We start from the raw sequence: 18,479 nt of genomic DNA, 5'->3' as shown, positions 1-18,479 counted from the left end.
ACCATCAAAACCAAAGAAGATAGAAAACTAATTTTGGGCAATCCCAACTAACCAGCAGTTCATCATTCATGAATTTCCTGGGAAAGAAGCTTCCAGGTATGGACATTGGACATTCCTTTTAAAAGTTTAAACAATTCAAACGAAAAGAAATGCAAAGGCATTCAAGAAAATCACAATGCTTGTCATGAAATACTCCTAACTGGTATCAACAAAACAACATCCAGGAACCAAACTGATATTTACGGGGTTCAAAAGTCTATAGTCTAGGGAAAGCATAAGAGAGGCGACATAATAAAAAGACTAGCAAAGCTCAGTTTCAAACTTGAGGTTGATGCCCATGCTGAACAGCTCCTGAGACAACAATTTAGCTCCATATGGAACACTGGCCACCACAATATCATCAGCTGACTCACAGAAACGGCAATAGGGACCTCGAATTTTCCGGCCACCAGATACTGGTCGCAAGATCACATTTGCTACATTTTTGCATTTACTGCAAATGTGTATCTGTGATGAATCACTCAGGGTGAAGAGTCGTTCGTATAGGTTGGCCGATGCACCATGAGCTATCAGGCAATCACGCTCCATCTCACCAAACTTGATACCTCCAAATCGCTTCCTGTCAGCAACAGGCTGTCGAGTCAGTGGGTGAACTGGACCAGTGTTCCTGAATTTGACCTTGTCCTCAGACATGTGGTGCAATCGCTGGTAGAATGTTGGCCCCATAAATATGAGTGAGCGGACCACCTCACCAGTCCTCCCATTATATACTCGTTCATTCCCCCATCTTGAAAAGCCAGCTCTGTCATGTGTGGAACGTAAATGGGGTTCAGTACAGCAACAAAAAATAGAAACTTAAAAGTGAAACTTTGGAAAGAAATTCCTAAATTTAAAGTGAGCCTGTAGCAAATGCCAAAAGAAGGATCTACAACTGGGAAAGCATTATAACAAGTCATAGTCATAAAGTAAGCAAGATCAAAAAATTGAAATACAAATTCTTCCTCTATAACGACGTAAAATACAAGTAACCTAAATTGTAATTAAATCAAAACAAGTCATGAAACATTACCTGTGAAGCTGGTTAGTAATTGCTTCAACAGAGGAAGTGGAGAAAGGAGTAGCATTTCTCAGTGAACCAACACAAGCAATACCTTTTCCTAAAGCAGCTTCTAGGAGTTGCCCAGGAGTTTGTCGCGAGGGAAATGCATGTGGATTTATGACGATATCAGGAACAATACCTTGTTTTGTGAAAGGAAAATTTTCCTGAGACTCAAGAAATCCTAAAACCCCCTTCTGTCCATGCATACTGGAGAACTTATCTCCAAGTACAGGACTTCGAACCTGCAAAATTTAATAGCTTTTCTTAGTGATCAAATACAAATCCATGTTCGGTATGTTTGTCCAATGTTCATTTCAGTTGTGAAACGTAAATTAAAATCCATGTTCAGTATGTTTGTCCAATGAAGTAACCCATAAAAATTTATCCACAAGGCAACATGCATTATCATTAAAATAGTTTTTGGTTCCACCAGTTACCTGTCTTAACGAAACAGTCGCAAAATTCTTCCCCTCATCATTAGAAGACAGCACAACCTTTTGAACATAACCCCTTTCGGTGTGTTTTAATTTTATACTGTGGTCTGTCCCTGAATCAGCACACCGCCCAATAATAATATCACCACTCTGCAAATTCGCACCAACAAATGGAAAGCCATCCTCATCAAGGCTATCAACTCGACCAATTTTACTCTGTATCTTTCCAAAGTTTACTATGTCTTCAGGTTTCTTTCTCTTATCAGAAGATTCCTTATTTTCAATTTCAGCTTTGTAACTCCTTATGTGCTCAGATCTGAACATACCACGCTGCAAAGAAGCACGGTTCATCACCAAGGAATCTTCTTGATTATATCCGAGATGTACATTGACAGCCACAATTGCATTCTGCCCATTATAGAATTCAGACTTCGGAAGAACTTTACTTGTACCTAGATATCCAGGTTTTCCAAGACAATCAGATGCCATTGTCTGAAAAAGTGGTCTTTGAGGATAAAATAATTGGTGAGACAAAGCATCAACTCTTATATTGGGGTTAGTCGTAGAATAGCCAATAGCCTGTGAAGAATGCTTCTGGGATTGATACAACACTCTCCTTGCATGGTCATGGTTTGCAAATGGAACAAGTGAACAGCTTAGGCCCAACAAGTATGACATATCCAGCTCACAATGCGTGTACTTCACAGAAGACTTTCCCTCTTTGCCAAATAAATACTGAACACTCCAAGCAGTCTTGAAATCCTCTTCTTCTTCAGGACCAATCAGCTCAATCACGCCATTGTCCAGTAAGGACTTGAAAGATTTATGGTCCGATTTAGATCCTTTAATCTTAAGCAGATTACTAACTACCAAGAGTGGACGGAGAATCCTTCCCGCATCAGATAATATACGCACTTCTCGTTGATTTTGGTCTCTTTTGATTTCCACCTAAATAGAAATTATTAACATTAGACTCAAAAGAAACAAAATAAACCAAATCACAATTTTATTGCAATTACTAGTTACTAAAAAGTATAAGAGAACACAATAATAGACTGCTTATAACACAAAAATCACAATTCTATATGCACTATCTCTGCAAAGCGCTCTGTCATTTGCTCTCCTCTTATTCTTCATTGGACGGTTCACCAAAATTGGAAACATAACACAAAAATGGTGGCTAGCTATCGACAAATGTGTAAATTGAAAGACAGCAGAGAACACACAGGTGTAAATTGAAAGACAGCAGAGAACACACAGTATAAAATAGCATACAACAACACCCTTTTTCCACTACATGGATTCTCTCCATGGTTCGAATGAAAAGTGCTATAAATTATAGTATAAAATAAAACAAATGTAGAATAGACAGTCAGCTTAAAGAGAATAAACAAAAGTAAACCTGATGAGGCAATTCATTTTTCCGTCTTCTGTTTCGTAGCTCTGTTACAAATGATGTGGAATCTGAACAAATTCCAACCCAGTCCCCATTTAGGAAGACTTTGTCTTTTCTTCCAAGAACAGTGGTAGTATCATCAACAAGTTCTTCCATTCCACAATCGAACAGCTGAGGAAGTATCGGTTCTGTCACATTGGTACTTACCACTCCTGTGACAGCCAAATTTTTTACCAGTCCACAATTTTCACCATCAGGGGTAGACAGGAAACAAACCTTCCCCCAGTGTGAAGGATGCCTGCAACCATAAACTTCTGTTAAAATAAATGAAAGCATTTAAATTTTTATAATAAAGCAGATCAAGCATACAAAAACAGCATATTTCGGATGCTAATAAGACAATGCCAGAGACCAGATCAATCCCTGTAAATGTTTGGGAAGTTGATACTTATAAAGTTATACTCGTGACAGTGATGGCTAATGAAGAGATTACAGATTTCAACAAGATTTCTTATCCAACCATTTCAATCAGAACTTACTAATTTTACAGATATATCCCCCACAATAAAGGCACTTTAGAGAAGCTGGTACTGAATATGAAATTGAAGAGACCAAGATAGTCACCATAATATATATCAGCATCTAGTCTACACAGGCAGCACTATAGAGTATTGAATTGATGAACCGCGAGTTTTAAAGATAAGACGGTGGGTAGTTTGATTTAGTTTTGGTTTTCCGGTTGGTAGTAATACTCCAAGGGAATTTCACATGTTTAATGTGTTTAGGATTATTAGTTATATTAGCAAAAAAAAAAGGATTATTAGTTATACGATTTAGTATGATGCTGATTTAAACTTTCTATTGACACACTTCACCCACCACACAAACAACTGAAAGACTAAAATGGACAGTTAAAAGTAACTTACGGGTATCTAGCATCCCCAACTTTTCCTGTGTACTGAACCTGTTGCCTTGTTCTTCTTAATTCAGCCATGGTTTGCAGTGGATTTGTTCGGCCAAGAGTTGCAACCACACCAGAAATCCTTTCCATCCTTTTAAAAGGATGTGTCCATGCTCCAGTAGAAAACGCTCTTTGGAGACCATTTGTAATAATGGAAGCATCAAGATAGTGCTCAATTTGACGAACATCTCGATCTCCATAAAGATCTCTCTGCAGAGCCTTCCCCATCCGCTTCCGAGCATGTGCAAAATGTACTTTAATCTCACGCTCGAGCAGCTCACCAGCCAACTCAAGCCTCTTATTTCGAAAGTCGTCCCTGTTATCAGTTTTTCGGCGGCCAGTATATGCCAGCAAGAGAACTTTCACCATGTATGCCAGGTACCGTGCCTTTCTTTTTAACCCTTTAATGCTCGAAAGACATACATGTCAAGGCACTCGTCAATAGATTCGGGTGGTGGAAATTGGACACCTTTTACACGTTCCTCTAAGAAAAGAAGTGCATTCTTTCCCCTGCGAAATGTTTCGCACTTCTCATCGGCCTCCCGAATGGATGCAAAGAGAATGTTGTCAACTCTTCCATCTCCCACTTCATAATCAATGAGATCAACAATCTCTTTATCTGAAGTGACACCAAGAGCAAAAAACAGTATCCATACAGGAATCTCCACAGACAGAAAATATACTGTCAGCATCTTCTCTCCGTTTTTAATTCCTTCAAAAGTGGAATTTTCCACCAATTTAACAACCATCCTATTTCTCTTCATCTGTGACTTGTATGCAACTGCCCAATACGGAATATTTGAAACCCAGAGCCTCTTCAGAAATATCTGCTCCTGTGCAATAAAAATCTGCAACAAAAGCAATTTACAAACAATACCAAAGAAATACAGTACATGGTGAAGATATAATATAGAATAAATAAAACATTAATGCACTACAATAAATTGCGAATTTTTAAGTTTAGTCTCTAAGATAAATTTTACTGTATTCAATTTTAGTCCCTATTTTGAAAGCATTTTACAAAAATGAGTGCCTTAAGTCCCTAAAGAAAAATAGTACTAAAATTTGAGAAAACTTATGCAGGGATTAAACTTAAACAATCGTGAATAAAAACAATTTAACCCTAAAATGTATAAAAACTGTAACAAACAAGTCATAAATGCATGTAAGTAAATGATAATAATATAGCTAACCTTCTCAGCACCCTTGATGAGAAAGTAACCTCCATGGTCAAATTCACAATCACCTTTTTCAGCTTCACTCATCCAACATAAATCAGACATAACCATAACAGGAAGTCTCCCAATAGTTATTTCTCTCTTCTCATCCATGATAATCTCCCTATCAATATACTCCTCCTTCCCAGTCTTAAATTTGTCACTCCGAACCTTCTTCGGAATATAAACCTGTAATAAACACAGTTGAGTTATTCAAACATCAAAATACACACAATACAACCACCATTGTGTTCACATCAATCTCCCTTACTTTTTATCTTCTACAACTCGCCCACATTTCAAAATCACACACATAAATCAAACAAGGAGCCAGGATTATTATAGAGTCTGGGCAAAATTTCACATGTGACATAATATATAAATAGTCTAACAAAAAATCTAAGTTTTGCCCTAAACTAACCCCTAAAAATCTCAGTTGACCTAAACTAACCCTTAAAAATACCAACAATTTTGGCACGAGCCTGGGCAACTGCCCTTGCCCAGGCTTGCTGGGCCTTGGAACCGCCCTCCTAGTAATTTGGATGTCATAAATCATTTTTCATTTCTCAAAATCTCATTTAACACAGAAACACCAAATAAGAACCAACCAACCACAAATTTCAAAGCTTAAAAATAAAAATTAAAAACCTCTAACAAAACCACAATAACTTAATTTCTTATAACAAAACCACAATAACTCATCAATTTCACGAAAACTTAAAGAAATGAGGGAAAAAAATGCTAACCTGAACTTGAACCTCAACTTTCATTTTAGAAGCATAAGTCATTCTCTGCAACCTAGCATGCCTCGGAAGCATCTTCAACTCTTGAGCATTACCTTCACCACACCAAAACTTAGGTCGATCAAGGGTTACATTTCCAAATTTCACAGTCGCATAACGATAATGCTCGTTATCTCCTTTCTTAGAAGGATCAAAACCAGGAGTAACAGCGAGATCTCCAAACGAATTGAAAGCATCTTGAAGACCAGAACTGATAAATTGATTATACGAGTTGATTTGATGACTGATTAAACCATATTCGTCGAAAAACATCACCGAAGCTTTTTTGCAGAAATACTTCACCATATCAGGACCTACTTCGTTGAGGATTTCTGAATTCGTTGATGGATCTTCGTCTAGGTCAATGTCCTCCATTTCTGTGTCGTATTCTAGATCAACATCGTTGATATTGAGCTTGTGTGCGTCTTTGCTTGAACCAACGTGACCCATGGTTGTTGAGAATTTCAATTTTCAACGATGATTTTGCTTCGGTGAAGATTTTAGGGTTTAAGTAGAGAGTTCACTCTCTCACTCTGAGAGTTTGTGAAGTTGTGGAAATGAGTTCTAGTTGTACATTGATGCTAACTCAATAACAGTGTTAATCAGATGATATAATGGTAATAGTTGCTTTTTTAAGGGGTGTTATGGTAAAGTACTGTCCCCAATTTGTGGTTTCCCGTGGTCCCCACTGTTGTTTGGTTGATTACTTTCCTCGTTTTCTGACAGAAAAGTAGCGGAAAGACGCATGTGCCCTTGTGGGTTTGGGAAAATGAATCGAATAGTTTTTTCAGGGAAGAGATTCTCTCCGGTGGATTTTCCAAGGGAGAGTGTCCAATGTTGATCTTAGCCATCCAATTATGTGGGATCCATTTGACCAATAGTGAATCATTGGCAGAGATTTCACTGTATCATTATATCAATGGAGAGAATTCTCTCCCTTTTCTTTCCCTTTTCTAGATTATTTTTTAATTTATACTCTCTCCGTCTCGATATATAAGAGCTACTTTGATTATATGTACTATTTAACTAGAACTTTGACCCATGCGGTGCATGAGTCTAATTAGGTGTAATATGTAATAATAAAAAATAAAATACAAAAATTCTAAGAGCATTTTCAATAAGAGTAGTATAGGAAATTTCATGGACTAATTATTCTATATTTGTTTATGTGCTTATTTTATATTTTATATATTTTTTAAATAATTTGGAACCCCGTCGTTTTGTTTACTTAATAAAAAAAATTGCTGATAACTAAAGGTTAAAAAATTGATGATAATTAAAGGTTAAAAAAAAATTAAAGACATAATCAAGAACATAAACTTAAGTAGACATCCATAAATAAATAAAAATTGTGATTAATTCTGCCGTTCAAATTTATTGAAAACGGGGTTAACATATTATGATTGCTAAATTCTTTCATAATCGAAGCACATGTTTTAGCGGTTGAAAGATTTTATTGTAAGTAAGGGATGCAGGTTCGATGACAAATCTGTATTTTTTTAATATAAAGTTGCAATAAAAAGAAAGAGAAAATGAGAGGGGGAAAAATTTGGTTTAGGGTTAGCTTATGTTAGCAAGCTTATAATATAAGAGATTATTGGTTTTTAATTGTTTAAATTGTGCAATGAAAATTGATAGTGCTTAATTGTCGTATGAAATCTTTCCTATGAAAGTTGATGGAGCTTAACACTTTGTGGACATAATTTAAATCACAATTGGTCTGCTAGTGCATATTGTATCAATTATCACCGGTTAATATTAAATTGTGATTAGTCACATGATTATGGTTGTGTTTGGTTGTATTGCAAAAAAAATTGATTTAGCAGAATTGAGTTTGATAATAACTTTTCAAATTACACGTGATAATATCTGGTAGAAAAAAATCATTGATCAGGAAAGACATAAAAATATTTTGTGAGATGATCCGGTAGAAAAAAATCATTGATCAGGAAAGACATAAATTTTTTTTGTGATGAATAATATAGTCAACAATAATTTTGATATGATATACTTTTAAAATTGATGATGCTTATCAATTATTGGACATAATTTTAATCACAATTAGTATACTTGCCATAATGGTTGGAAATATTGCCTTGTATTGAAGGTTTACGGGTTCGAATCCTAGTCAAGACAAAATTGTATTATTTTTTCATAAAAATTGCAAGATAAAATGGAGGGAAAACAGGAAAACAAATTAGGGTTTAGAGTTTGCTTGTGTATACAAGCTTATAATATAAAAGATTTCTTCATCTTGTTTTGACTGTATTTTTATAATAACATATAAATGTAAACATTAACATATGAGATCTTATTTAATTTGTTTTGATAAGTATTTTTAAAATATCAAATTTTTATAATTTTTACAAATAGACAATTAAAGATATTAGTGATCAAAATTGTACATTAGCATACGTGTTGTGGTCAACCGAGTCTTATATTTTGGGACGAAGAGAGTAATTTAATTTATAAATTTAACTCTATAGGTCAAAAAAAAAACTCAACAAACTAAAGATTATTCTTATAAAATTAGGAGACCAAATATAAATATTTTGACTTCTACGCTTACAAAAGATTAGGGAGATCCTTAATATGGTCCCTAAATTTATAAGATCGTCCATAGTCCCTTTTATGTTATCTCCAATAGTCATATATTCTTCAAGCAACATTGTTCAACCTAACATAATATTAGGAGACAATTACAAACATGATCGTCATTTTGTGTAACAATTGACCTAACTAGTAATTAGGAGACGATTGCGAGCAAACTAAACTTAACCTTACGAATTTAGTCGAAATTGTATGTAACAATTGACTTAACCAGTGATTATGAAACAATTGCGAGCAGACTAAACTTAACCTTATGAACTTAGTTGTCATTTTATGTAACAATTGACCTAACTAGTGAGTATATGACAATTGATAATAAACTAAACTTAACCATGTAAACTTAGTCGTCATTCATTTTATCTAACGATTGACTTAACTAATGATTAGGAGACAATTATTAACAGACTAAATTTAACCTTACGAACTTAGTTGTATGTAACAATTGACCCATGATAAATCGATCAATCATAAAATATCGTATCATCTTATTACAATTTAAAAAAATTCAAATATTTTAATGTTGACTCATGAAAATTATAAAAAAAAGTTCATATATCTATTGACATATTCACGCTGTATTTGCATTATATTACAAATAAACATTTTTATTAAAATGTTTAATGGTTTAATAGTTTTGTAGTTTTTTAAAATTGATATGCATGTATTAATATATAATTATAATATAAATAAACATATATTATGTGGGCATGGGGCAGAGTGGGTACTAAAGTACCCGCATCTATACCTGTTTATTTTTGCGGGTAATTACTCATATTAGTACCCGTAACCAAAGTGTGGGTTATTGACTTATCCGTTGTGGATATTTTTTGTGAGTACCCACTGGGTATAAGTCAAATTGGCATCCCTACTAAACGTACCTTATTTTGAATAACAACAGATCTATATGTTTTTACGCCTCCCAATTTGAGTGTTGATTGGATTTGCGAATTTGAGATATGATGATTCCCTTTGGGTGTTGATTATATCTGCGAATTTGAGATACAACAATTCCCTCTGGCATTTATTACATCTGCAAATTTGTGGATGCAATGAATCCCTCCAAGTGTTGATTAGATTTGCAAGTTTAAGATAGAATGATTCCCTCTTGGTGTTGACTACATTTGCGAATTTGAGATACAACGAATCCCTCTGCTTGTTGATTAGATATGCGATTTTGAGATACAATGATTCCCTTTGGGTTAGATCTAAGAATCTATATGGGTGTTCAGTGGATCTTCGAATTTCATATACACTGGATGCCTCTATGTTGGTTGAATATAAGAATTGTATAGAAAAATTATAAGAAAAAAGATTTGGAAGAAAACGAAATTACGATAAGTCGAACTAATGTTTATCTTAGAGACAATGCAATTACGATATACGACTAAATCGGGTTTGAGGAGATTGTGAGATAAGGAAATTAGGGTTCATGAATGAATGTATTGTTTCATTTGATATTCGCGATTTGGAAGATTATAAATTTAGGGTTCATAAATGAATGAAATGTAACTTCAGTCTTTCAATAATATCACAATGCCCCACAAAATTTTGTATATTTCCGTAATATACCCAATGTGCAAAAATCGCGAAAACGAGGAACCGACTATTGGAGGTAACATAAAAGGGACCATGGGTTGTCCTTTAAATTTAGGGACCATATTAGGGGTCCAAAATATTAATTCTATCTTTTATTTTTTTCAAATAGAATCAAGAAAATAGTTCTATATTAATTTTACGTAAAGACTTTATTAGGGTTTACTAATTCTATTTTTCAGTGTTGCATAACTAAACATACATATAATAGGGTTTACTAAAAATTAATTAAGCATATATATATATATATATATATATATATATATATATATATATATATATATATATATATATATATATATATATATATATATATATATAGATTCTGCACTATTTAGAGATGCTTAAGAATTTGATTCATCAATTAAATAGTGACAATGTATTATTCTTCAATTTTAATGGTATTATATGGGTTTAATCGAGACGACGTAGTAAATACTCGACTTCAACATCTTTTGTTAGGGGTATTATCGAGTCTAGGTATAAGCGGGAAACTATTGCAGGATCAACCTTGTATTTTCCATTGACATCGTGATCAAGACTCACTTCCTGACCAAACACCATTGCTTTCTTTTCAACTCTCTTCACAACTATATCTTCTACGCTCTTCACCGTCAACAATTTCATCAATGATTTTTTGTCCTACAAAAACAAAATGTTTAATTTTTTAACACAAAAAAGAAGTATAAAAACCAAATAATAGTACAAAAAGAGGAGTGATAAAAACATGTGTGCAGCTTGCATAATTTGTGCAAAAGTGATGCAAATAATATAATATTTTGTAATAATTAGTCAAATTATGGCTGTGTTCTTAAACTACATTCATTGATTCTCATATATACCTTGGCACGAATTAAAGGCTCATAGTCGCGAGGATTTTCCTTGAACTTCGCCTCAGCTACAAACTTTCCATAATGAATCCTTCTAGAGATGGCCTGTGGATATTGTATAGAATAAGGACAATGTATGCAAAAATCATATTTGTTCTCTATTTAATTTGTATTCTAATCTTTATTTCTAGTTTGAGTTTTAATTTTTTAAAAATGAGAATCTATTTTCTAACTTTAAAGTTTTATCCAAAAAATAGTGAAATCGATATTTAACTTTTTTTTCTCTACAAAAAGTGAAAAATAAAAGTAAAACATATATTCTAATACCGACGTGCATCGAGAGTAAACTCATATTTTTTTAAGTGTGATCGATGTCAGTTTGACAAAAATAAGATAAACATATATGTGTAACTCCAAACTTGAATCATATTTTGCCTAAAAAACAAATTGAATCATATTTGTTTTTTTTTATTCTTGTCAAACTATCATCGATCTAAGTCACCATCTCAATTATAAGGACAAACAAAATCTTGATCTTCTACTTTTAAAAGGTGACAACAGTTGTTTGTGATGTCATAGACAATTTCAAAGTACTAATACTACTAATCCACGATAAATCACCAATATGACACAATCTATCGTGTAACATATTTGAATTACCTGAATCATAATTCAAATGTGCAATCAACGCATCGATCGTTGGTCATTTAATCAAGATTGGATAGTCCAAATATGAATTTAGATTTTTTTTTTAAAAAAAAAAACAGAAGAAGAAGAAATAAAATATTGAGTTTGTAACCTAAATTGCCCGACCTCAATTCAAAAGTTGTGAATGTGGTTACTACTATAAATGTGTGAGTGGAAGAAATCCAATTCTATGTATAACTTAATTCAAGACAAAAAAGTTAGAGACAACATTTGACTTGAAATTGACTAAGGTGATTGTTTTGCTTGCATAGCTTCACCCACTATAACATATATGCTACTCATAAAATAATTTGAATGAGAAATTTTACCTGCAATAATGAAAGATCACTTGCCGCCGTTTGTGCGTAGTTGCCATCGTCCCCGGAAGTAACAAAAAGCGGAAGCATCTCGTTGAAATATATTTTCCGTATACTCTTGTTTATGTTAACTGAAGCAGCTGTAGGATGCAAAAACTAAAGACGAAGTTCAAAAGTGATGCATATTTCCCCTTGATGAATATGCATATTCATTTATTGGAATGCTATTTCCATATATTGTTTAGAAAATAAATTTGGTTCATACATATAAAATTCCTTAGAATTATTCCTTAGAGTGATATATAGAGGTAGTTACATAATTTTATTTTCAACTTCGCTCTATTTCATGTATACAAAAGCAATATAAAATGCAGTTATTTTATTCTTGCAAATGTTTTATATTTGACGAAAAAATTTCAATGCCGCAACAAATGTGATAATTCAAATTTCTAACTTACACATTTCTGGAAATTATTTTACCGTCATAATACAAACAACTATAAAGCGTCAAACCACACAAGAGTTTTCCCGAATTACCTGTGAAAAGTTGTAATGTGGCACAAGTGAGGCAGGTAAATTTTCTTCATAGGAATTTTCTTCGGGGTTGATATATCTACCCATCTGACAGATAACATATATACTTTTGTCAAAAAAATTATAGTCATTTTATATTATATCATCAAAACCACTCATTGCATAAGTAAAAAAAAAAAAAAACCACTCATTGCAATAATAATAGTAACATATCAAAGATAAAACTACAAACAATGAAGTGTGGTGTTTAATAGTCTCTGACTATAAAATAGCTATAAGCAGTAGTCAATCCGGCTCAATATGTGTTGTGGCCTAAAATGTGGTTCCTATAGATATTTTAAACTTCGTTATTCGTCTCTCTAAAAATTTTCAACAAGTTTTGGTCTCCAAATTAATTTTCGTCACACCTTTATTTCATTCTTTTAAGGCAACTCATGTGTATTTTCGAAATTTTAAATTATTTTTTGTAATTACGTTTAGCACATTATAAACTTTTCTTTTACAAAAGTTTTAAAAAAATTCAACAAAGAATTATTAAATATAGCTCTTAAAAATTATATATATATATATATATATATATATATATATATATATATATATATATATATATATATATATATATATATATATATTTTAAAAAAAAAATTATAAATTTTTGTTGATAATTATAAATATAAATACAATAACTCGTTTAAAAATGTGACAGTACACATAAATTGTTTTAAAAGTGAAGACAAAAAATTGCTAAAAAAACATAATTTTTTTAAACTAATGATGTTGTTTACTAGCATCGATCATAATACCTCATTGTATATATCCAGACAATATGTCCGTTGAGGCTTGAGGTTTATAAGGTCTGTTTGGTTCAACGGAGGGAATGAGAGGGGAGGAGGGATTTTAATGAAAGGGAGGGGAAGGGAGGGAAGAAGAGGGGAGATAGTTTAATTAAATATATGTTTGGTTCAAAAGAGGGGAGGTGAGTGAAGATGAAGTATTTTAATTAAATATATGTTTGGTTCATAAGGGAGAATAAAAATATTTTAAAACTTTTTTTAAAAAAAGCTAAATTAACCCACCCAAATTGGTACCAAAGAGAATCGAACCTCAGACCTAAAGAGGAACACACTCTCAGGTCCCAATCCAATATCAATGCACCAACACACGTGGGTTGAGATATTTTAAAACTAATTTACCTTTAAACCCTTAAAATCTTATAACACTCATATTTCACCTTATTCAATAAAATAATTAAAAAATAAATTCACATAAATTAAAAAAAATAAAAAAGCAAATAGAAAGCATATATATGATTCCCGTAAAAAAAAAAATATGATATGGAAATTATAGTACAGCACAAAAAATTAAAGTGTGATTCACGAAGAGAAACGAAGAGAAAGTAATTAACAATAGCAACATATCACGTAGAGCATAATTGAGATGAAACAAAATCAAACATGGATGAGTAGTAGCAAGCAGAACGCTGAGAAGAGCTGTGGTGACAACAAGGAGTAGGTTAAAGACAAGAAAAATGTTTGTAACCTAATAATAAAAATTGTAATAAGGATAATATGAGAATTTTAAAATTTTAAAATATATTGAGGATAGTTTTGACAGTTTAGTAAAATTATAAAAAACTTCCCTCCCTTCCCTTCAAATCCTTCTAATTTGGGGAAGCAAAAATTAAGTTTAGGAGAAATTTTGCTCCCCTCCCTTCATATCCCCTCCTAAAAATTGAACAAAACAAACAAAATTTAAAATATTACCTCTTCTCCCCTCCTCTCCAAAACCTCCGAACCAAACAAACTCTAAGTAACAAGCGTGTTTATTTTTTTGACGTAAACAAACTTAGGGGATGTATTGGATTGAGATTTCATGTGATTTTAAAAGATTTTTATGACAAAAAAATTTCGAGGTATTCAATCAAGACTTTTACAAAAGTTAAATAAATCATGTGGTATTCAATTAAGACAAACATGATTTTTTTTGTCAGGGAAATAAAATTCGTTGGTATTCAATTGAGATTTGCTACTACTTTTAAAATGTCTACTGGTATTCAAAAGTCTACCGATTTTGATGGATTCTTATTTAGAATGGATTTTGAGAGATTTTCTAAGCCTTGAGACTTTTTTAACTCTCCAAGACTTTTTATTTTCATTATCACGGTATCAATTTTTTTTTTGCCGTGCATTACATTCGTCTGCTTCTTTTCCCATCAATGGTGGTAGTGGTTTTTATTTGTGATTAGAAAGATATACGTAAAAAAAATGTAAGGTTTGTTTTTGTTTAAATATTTGGATTCGCAAAAAAATATAATTTCTTTTATTAAAATTTATTGATTCTTTTAAAATTTTCCTAATATACAAAAGTTTCATAATATATAAAGTATTGTGAAATCTTGATTGTAAAAAGTCTTTTGAAAAAAATCTCTCAAATTTCATTCAAATCATGTGTTAAAAATTTTGATTGTAAAAAAATCTTGTAAAAAAGTCTTTAAAATCTCACAAAATCAATATAGTCAAACAAAATCTCATAAAATCACCAAAACTTTTTTTTTTTTTTTGCAAAAATTGTCTCATAAAATCTCAATCCAATACACTCCCTTAATGTATTTAATTCATCACAATAGTTACAATATAAGGTGGACAATATTGAAAAACATGATTAATAGCATAAGACCTAGCCACCCGAGCTAACTCATGGGTCACTCGATTCGCTTGTTGTTGGACAAAAATAACCTTGCAGTTATGAAACAAACTTAATAATGTTTTACACTTATCAATCAAACTACCATATTCAGTGAGATTCTAAAGGCCTAATAGACTTTTAAAAATATTATTTTTTAAAGGCCTAAATCAAATATCTTGACAGCTTATGTTTGGACCGACGTTAACTAAAATAACGTCTCATTGATATTGAATAATGCAACTATAATCTAAATACTACTGTCTGAAAGACAAATATATCCCCAATTCGTAGGGCGAGGCCGCCGGCCCGCACTCCCAATCCCTCCACACAACAAACAATGGGATCAAACACACACATTCGGGACAAGCCGGGTCGCGCTCCTCTCACTCAACGCTACCTATTAGCCATACTCATATGTAATTAAGCAAGGTTAGCGAGTAGCAACATACCTTGGCTTGAATATCCTCTGTTTGGTTAAGAATGAAGTCGAACAACGAGCCAGAAAAGTTGGGAATGGAAGCATAATGTGGATCGTAGGTAGGAGAATTGAGAGGGAACCGTGCTCTTTCAATCACATTAAATACAATCGTATCTTCTTGTCTAACCAATGATGCTCTCACTGATTCAAGTGTGTATTCATCTCCTTTTACTGTTTTGTATATGTCCGTACAACTTATCAACACAACAACCACAAGTAGAAATCGAAGCATCATTGTACGTTGTTATCTTTTACACTCAAATCGTTCAACACAGCATATGGACAAAACATGGATTATATAGTGTGATGTGATGACCAACTAGTAAGAGACAAAACGAAATTTTTATTAAAATCAAATCATGGTCAATTATTTGGTCAATAAAGAATAAAATTATTTTGTCAGAAAAAGGAATAAAATCGTGGATCGACCCGAAAAAAATTGGTGAATTAAAACACTTCCCTTTTGGGCACCCTCCTCCTTTGCATTTCCATGTTTAGGCATTTAATTTAATAAAGAATAAAAGGTAATCTTAATTATTTATCCTCGATCGAGACTGCAAATTTTTATTTTTTAGATTTTTGAATAACTAATGTATCTGACTTTTTTTTTTTTGGTATAAAAAAGGGGCAAAAATCCCCTGTATCCAACCTTAATTATAGACCAAATACATTAGTTAACCAATGAATTAAAAAATAGAAATTTGCTTATAACTAAGGCCGAAAAGAGTATCAAATTATAAGTGGTTTTACATTAGCAACAAAACATTTAATTATATTTTTTCTATTATACTTTTAAGTATTTTTTTACTTTCTATTTTTTAAATTATTCATTGTATCTTTCTCATGCCATTAATCTATGGCAGCATCTATTATGAACCCCCAAAAATGGGGGTTTATGGTGCACCAAGCCCTTTTTACCGCGGGCCCACTTCAATTTATTATAAGATTATTTTAAGAAACAATGGAAGATTACGTTTATGCCCCTGAATCATATTTTCACTTTTCTCTTTCTCTTTCTCTTTCTCTTCGTCTTTCTCTTTCTCTGAGGAAGAAGGATCCTCTTCTCCAACGATCCTCTTCTCCACCCACACCACCGGCGAACTCATCTTCTCTTCTCCGCTCACCCCCGACGAACTCATTGACTTCAGAGGTCGATTTCTAATTCTTCTGCGTTTGTTAATTTCTAATTTTTTTTTTATTGAAACCCTAATTTTCTTCAATTCTATTTCGAATCCTGCGTTTGTTCTCATTCTTTAGGTAAAATTTACAGAAATCCAACATGAATAGATCACGTATTTCAGTAGAAGCTCCTAAACGATTGCCAATTACCGACAAATGGGTGAGTTTCTCATTTTGGTTGATACAACTTTTTTTCCTTTTGCTTTTCATCTTATTTTGTCATTATAATTATTGTATTCATATTTGTGCTAGATACAAATGGAATTCAAAGCAGAAAAGTTTTACTATTCCTATAAGAGGATGAGACATGAGTGTAAGTTTAAACTGAAATCTACTTTTTTATCAGAATTTGTTTTGTTTTATGATGTACTATGTTGATGACCATTATTTATCTGAGAATGTTTGGAGTACTCATGAGTTCTGAATGTGCTATAGGATTTTTAAGAAATTCTGTCCAATAGCGATATCTAGTATGCTCACATTATAAGTAGATTGTGTTTAAAATGAATAACCTAAGTATTTTGCTTATCTTATGTTAATTGTAGCATCTTATGGAAATGACGAGGACTTCCATGCTGCATTTTATGAAGGAAAGGTAATGTTACCAAATAAGTAGTTTGTAGTTGGAAATTTAAGAATTCCTTAATCTAAATTGCAATTGTTTTGACAGGACAAAATCTATTTTCCTACTTGTTGGTATCAAAGACATGCTCCCCGTATTGGGGAAACTGTAGTAATCAAAGATGAACATGGGAACAACTTTATTGCTTTTGTAAACAAAGGTGACAAACCATACCTAGAGTTTAACCAAACAAAACTCAGGTTGATGTACCAGCTAACAGTTTTTGGTTTAATTAAACTAAAGTTAGTTGATGAAAATAAGTTTGAGATGAAAGTTATGGGACATTACCTAGGAAAAATAGACACAAACGATCCAGCTAAATATTATGGTCATTGGGGTTATGATCCAATGTGGATTTTGGAGATTTCTGAATCCATGGCAACAGAAGGGAAACCTTTGGTATTTACCTACTTCAACCACATTGTACTTATTTATTTTATTAATTTTTATTCTAAATTATGACTAATTGAAGTTTTTGATTCGATACATTTATTGATGTAGATGATACCTGACTCTGTGGTGGATATCATTTACCACGGCTCAGTAGCTTATGAGCTTGAGGTGTCCATCTCCGAGACAACTGAATGCTATACTTGGGAAGTGCAACATACGGGTGTGAATTTTCTAATAGCGGGTGGATGGGTCGATTTTTTAAAGAACCAAGTCAAAAAAGGGATTAAGAAAATGTTTTTCTACAACGATGGTGCAAAATCTACCGTGATTTTGAGAAGTACTGATGGCTGCTGGGCTTGGAGCTGAAGCTGCTATAGTTAGGCTGTGGGGATTTGTGTTTAGGAGTTATTATTCCCTTTTAGTTTGTAATTAAGCTAGTTGGAACTTGTATGGTGTTGCACTGTCATCTAACTTAGTTTGTGGTTTAGGATTTATTTTTCTTATTTAATGTTTCTGCTATGTAGTATATGGAAGCTACTGTTTGTGCTTGACCATTTTGAATTAAAACTTTGTTATAAATCAAATATCTATATAGCTATTAATGAAAACATGATTTGCCGATAAACTTGTTGCACCTCAAAATATAAGATAAACATAATACA

General features: G+C 32.6%; 3 protein-coding genes across 3 annotated transcripts in view; 1 reads left to right on the top strand and 2 right to left on the bottom strand.

The window, feature by feature from the left end:
- Positions 1 to 18: 18 nt before the first annotated feature.
- On the bottom strand, positions 19 to 6,456 carry LOC123897539 (DNA-directed RNA polymerases IV and V subunit 2-like). Its single transcript, XM_045948229.1, is given in 8 exon segments — positions 19 to 802; positions 1,070 to 1,341; positions 1,537 to 2,481; positions 2,936 to 3,227; positions 3,856 to 4,303; positions 4,306 to 4,738; positions 5,084 to 5,296; positions 5,854 to 6,456. Coding segments are annotated over 8 exon segments (3,591 nt in total). The 5' UTR covers positions 6,340 to 6,456; the 3' UTR covers positions 19 to 300.
- Positions 6,457 to 10,410: 3,954 nt separating this feature from the next.
- The window catches only part of LOC123900140 (chorismate mutase 2-like), a 34,503-nt gene continuing 26,434 nt past the window's right edge, over positions 10,411 to 18,479 (bottom strand). The window contains exons 2-6 of the mRNA XM_045951470.1: positions 15,595 to 15,942; positions 12,464 to 12,547; positions 11,939 to 12,082; positions 10,935 to 11,027; positions 10,411 to 10,734 (exon numbers count right to left, since the gene is read on the bottom strand). Coding sequence (XP_045807426.1) covers positions 10,507 to 10,734; positions 10,935 to 11,027; positions 11,939 to 12,082; positions 12,464 to 12,547; positions 15,595 to 15,858 — 813 coding nt within the window. The 5' untranslated portion in view covers positions 15,859 to 15,942 and the 3' untranslated portion in view covers positions 10,411 to 10,506. The remainder of the gene's footprint in view (positions 10,735 to 10,934; positions 11,028 to 11,938; positions 12,083 to 12,463; positions 12,548 to 15,594; positions 15,943 to 18,479) is intronic.
- On the top strand, positions 16,499 to 18,430 carry LOC123900139. Its single transcript, XM_045951469.1, has 6 exons — positions 16,499 to 16,773; positions 16,894 to 16,962; positions 17,055 to 17,115; positions 17,348 to 17,397; positions 17,473 to 17,823; positions 17,926 to 18,430. Exons 1-6 carry the CDS (start codon positions 16,585 to 16,587, stop codon positions 18,181 to 18,183), a joined length of 978 nt encoding a protein of 325 aa, XP_045807425.1. The 5' UTR covers positions 16,499 to 16,584; the 3' UTR covers positions 18,184 to 18,430.

This window comes from Trifolium pratense, linkage group LG7 (assembly GCF_020283565.1).
Source record: "Trifolium pratense cultivar HEN17-A07 linkage group LG7, ARS_RC_1.1, whole genome shotgun sequence".
NCBI lineage: Eukaryota > Viridiplantae > Streptophyta > Magnoliopsida > Fabales > Fabaceae > Trifolium > Trifolium pratense.
The sequence above is the reverse complement of the archived record's forward strand: the minus strand, read 5'-3'. Positions and strand labels throughout refer to the sequence as shown.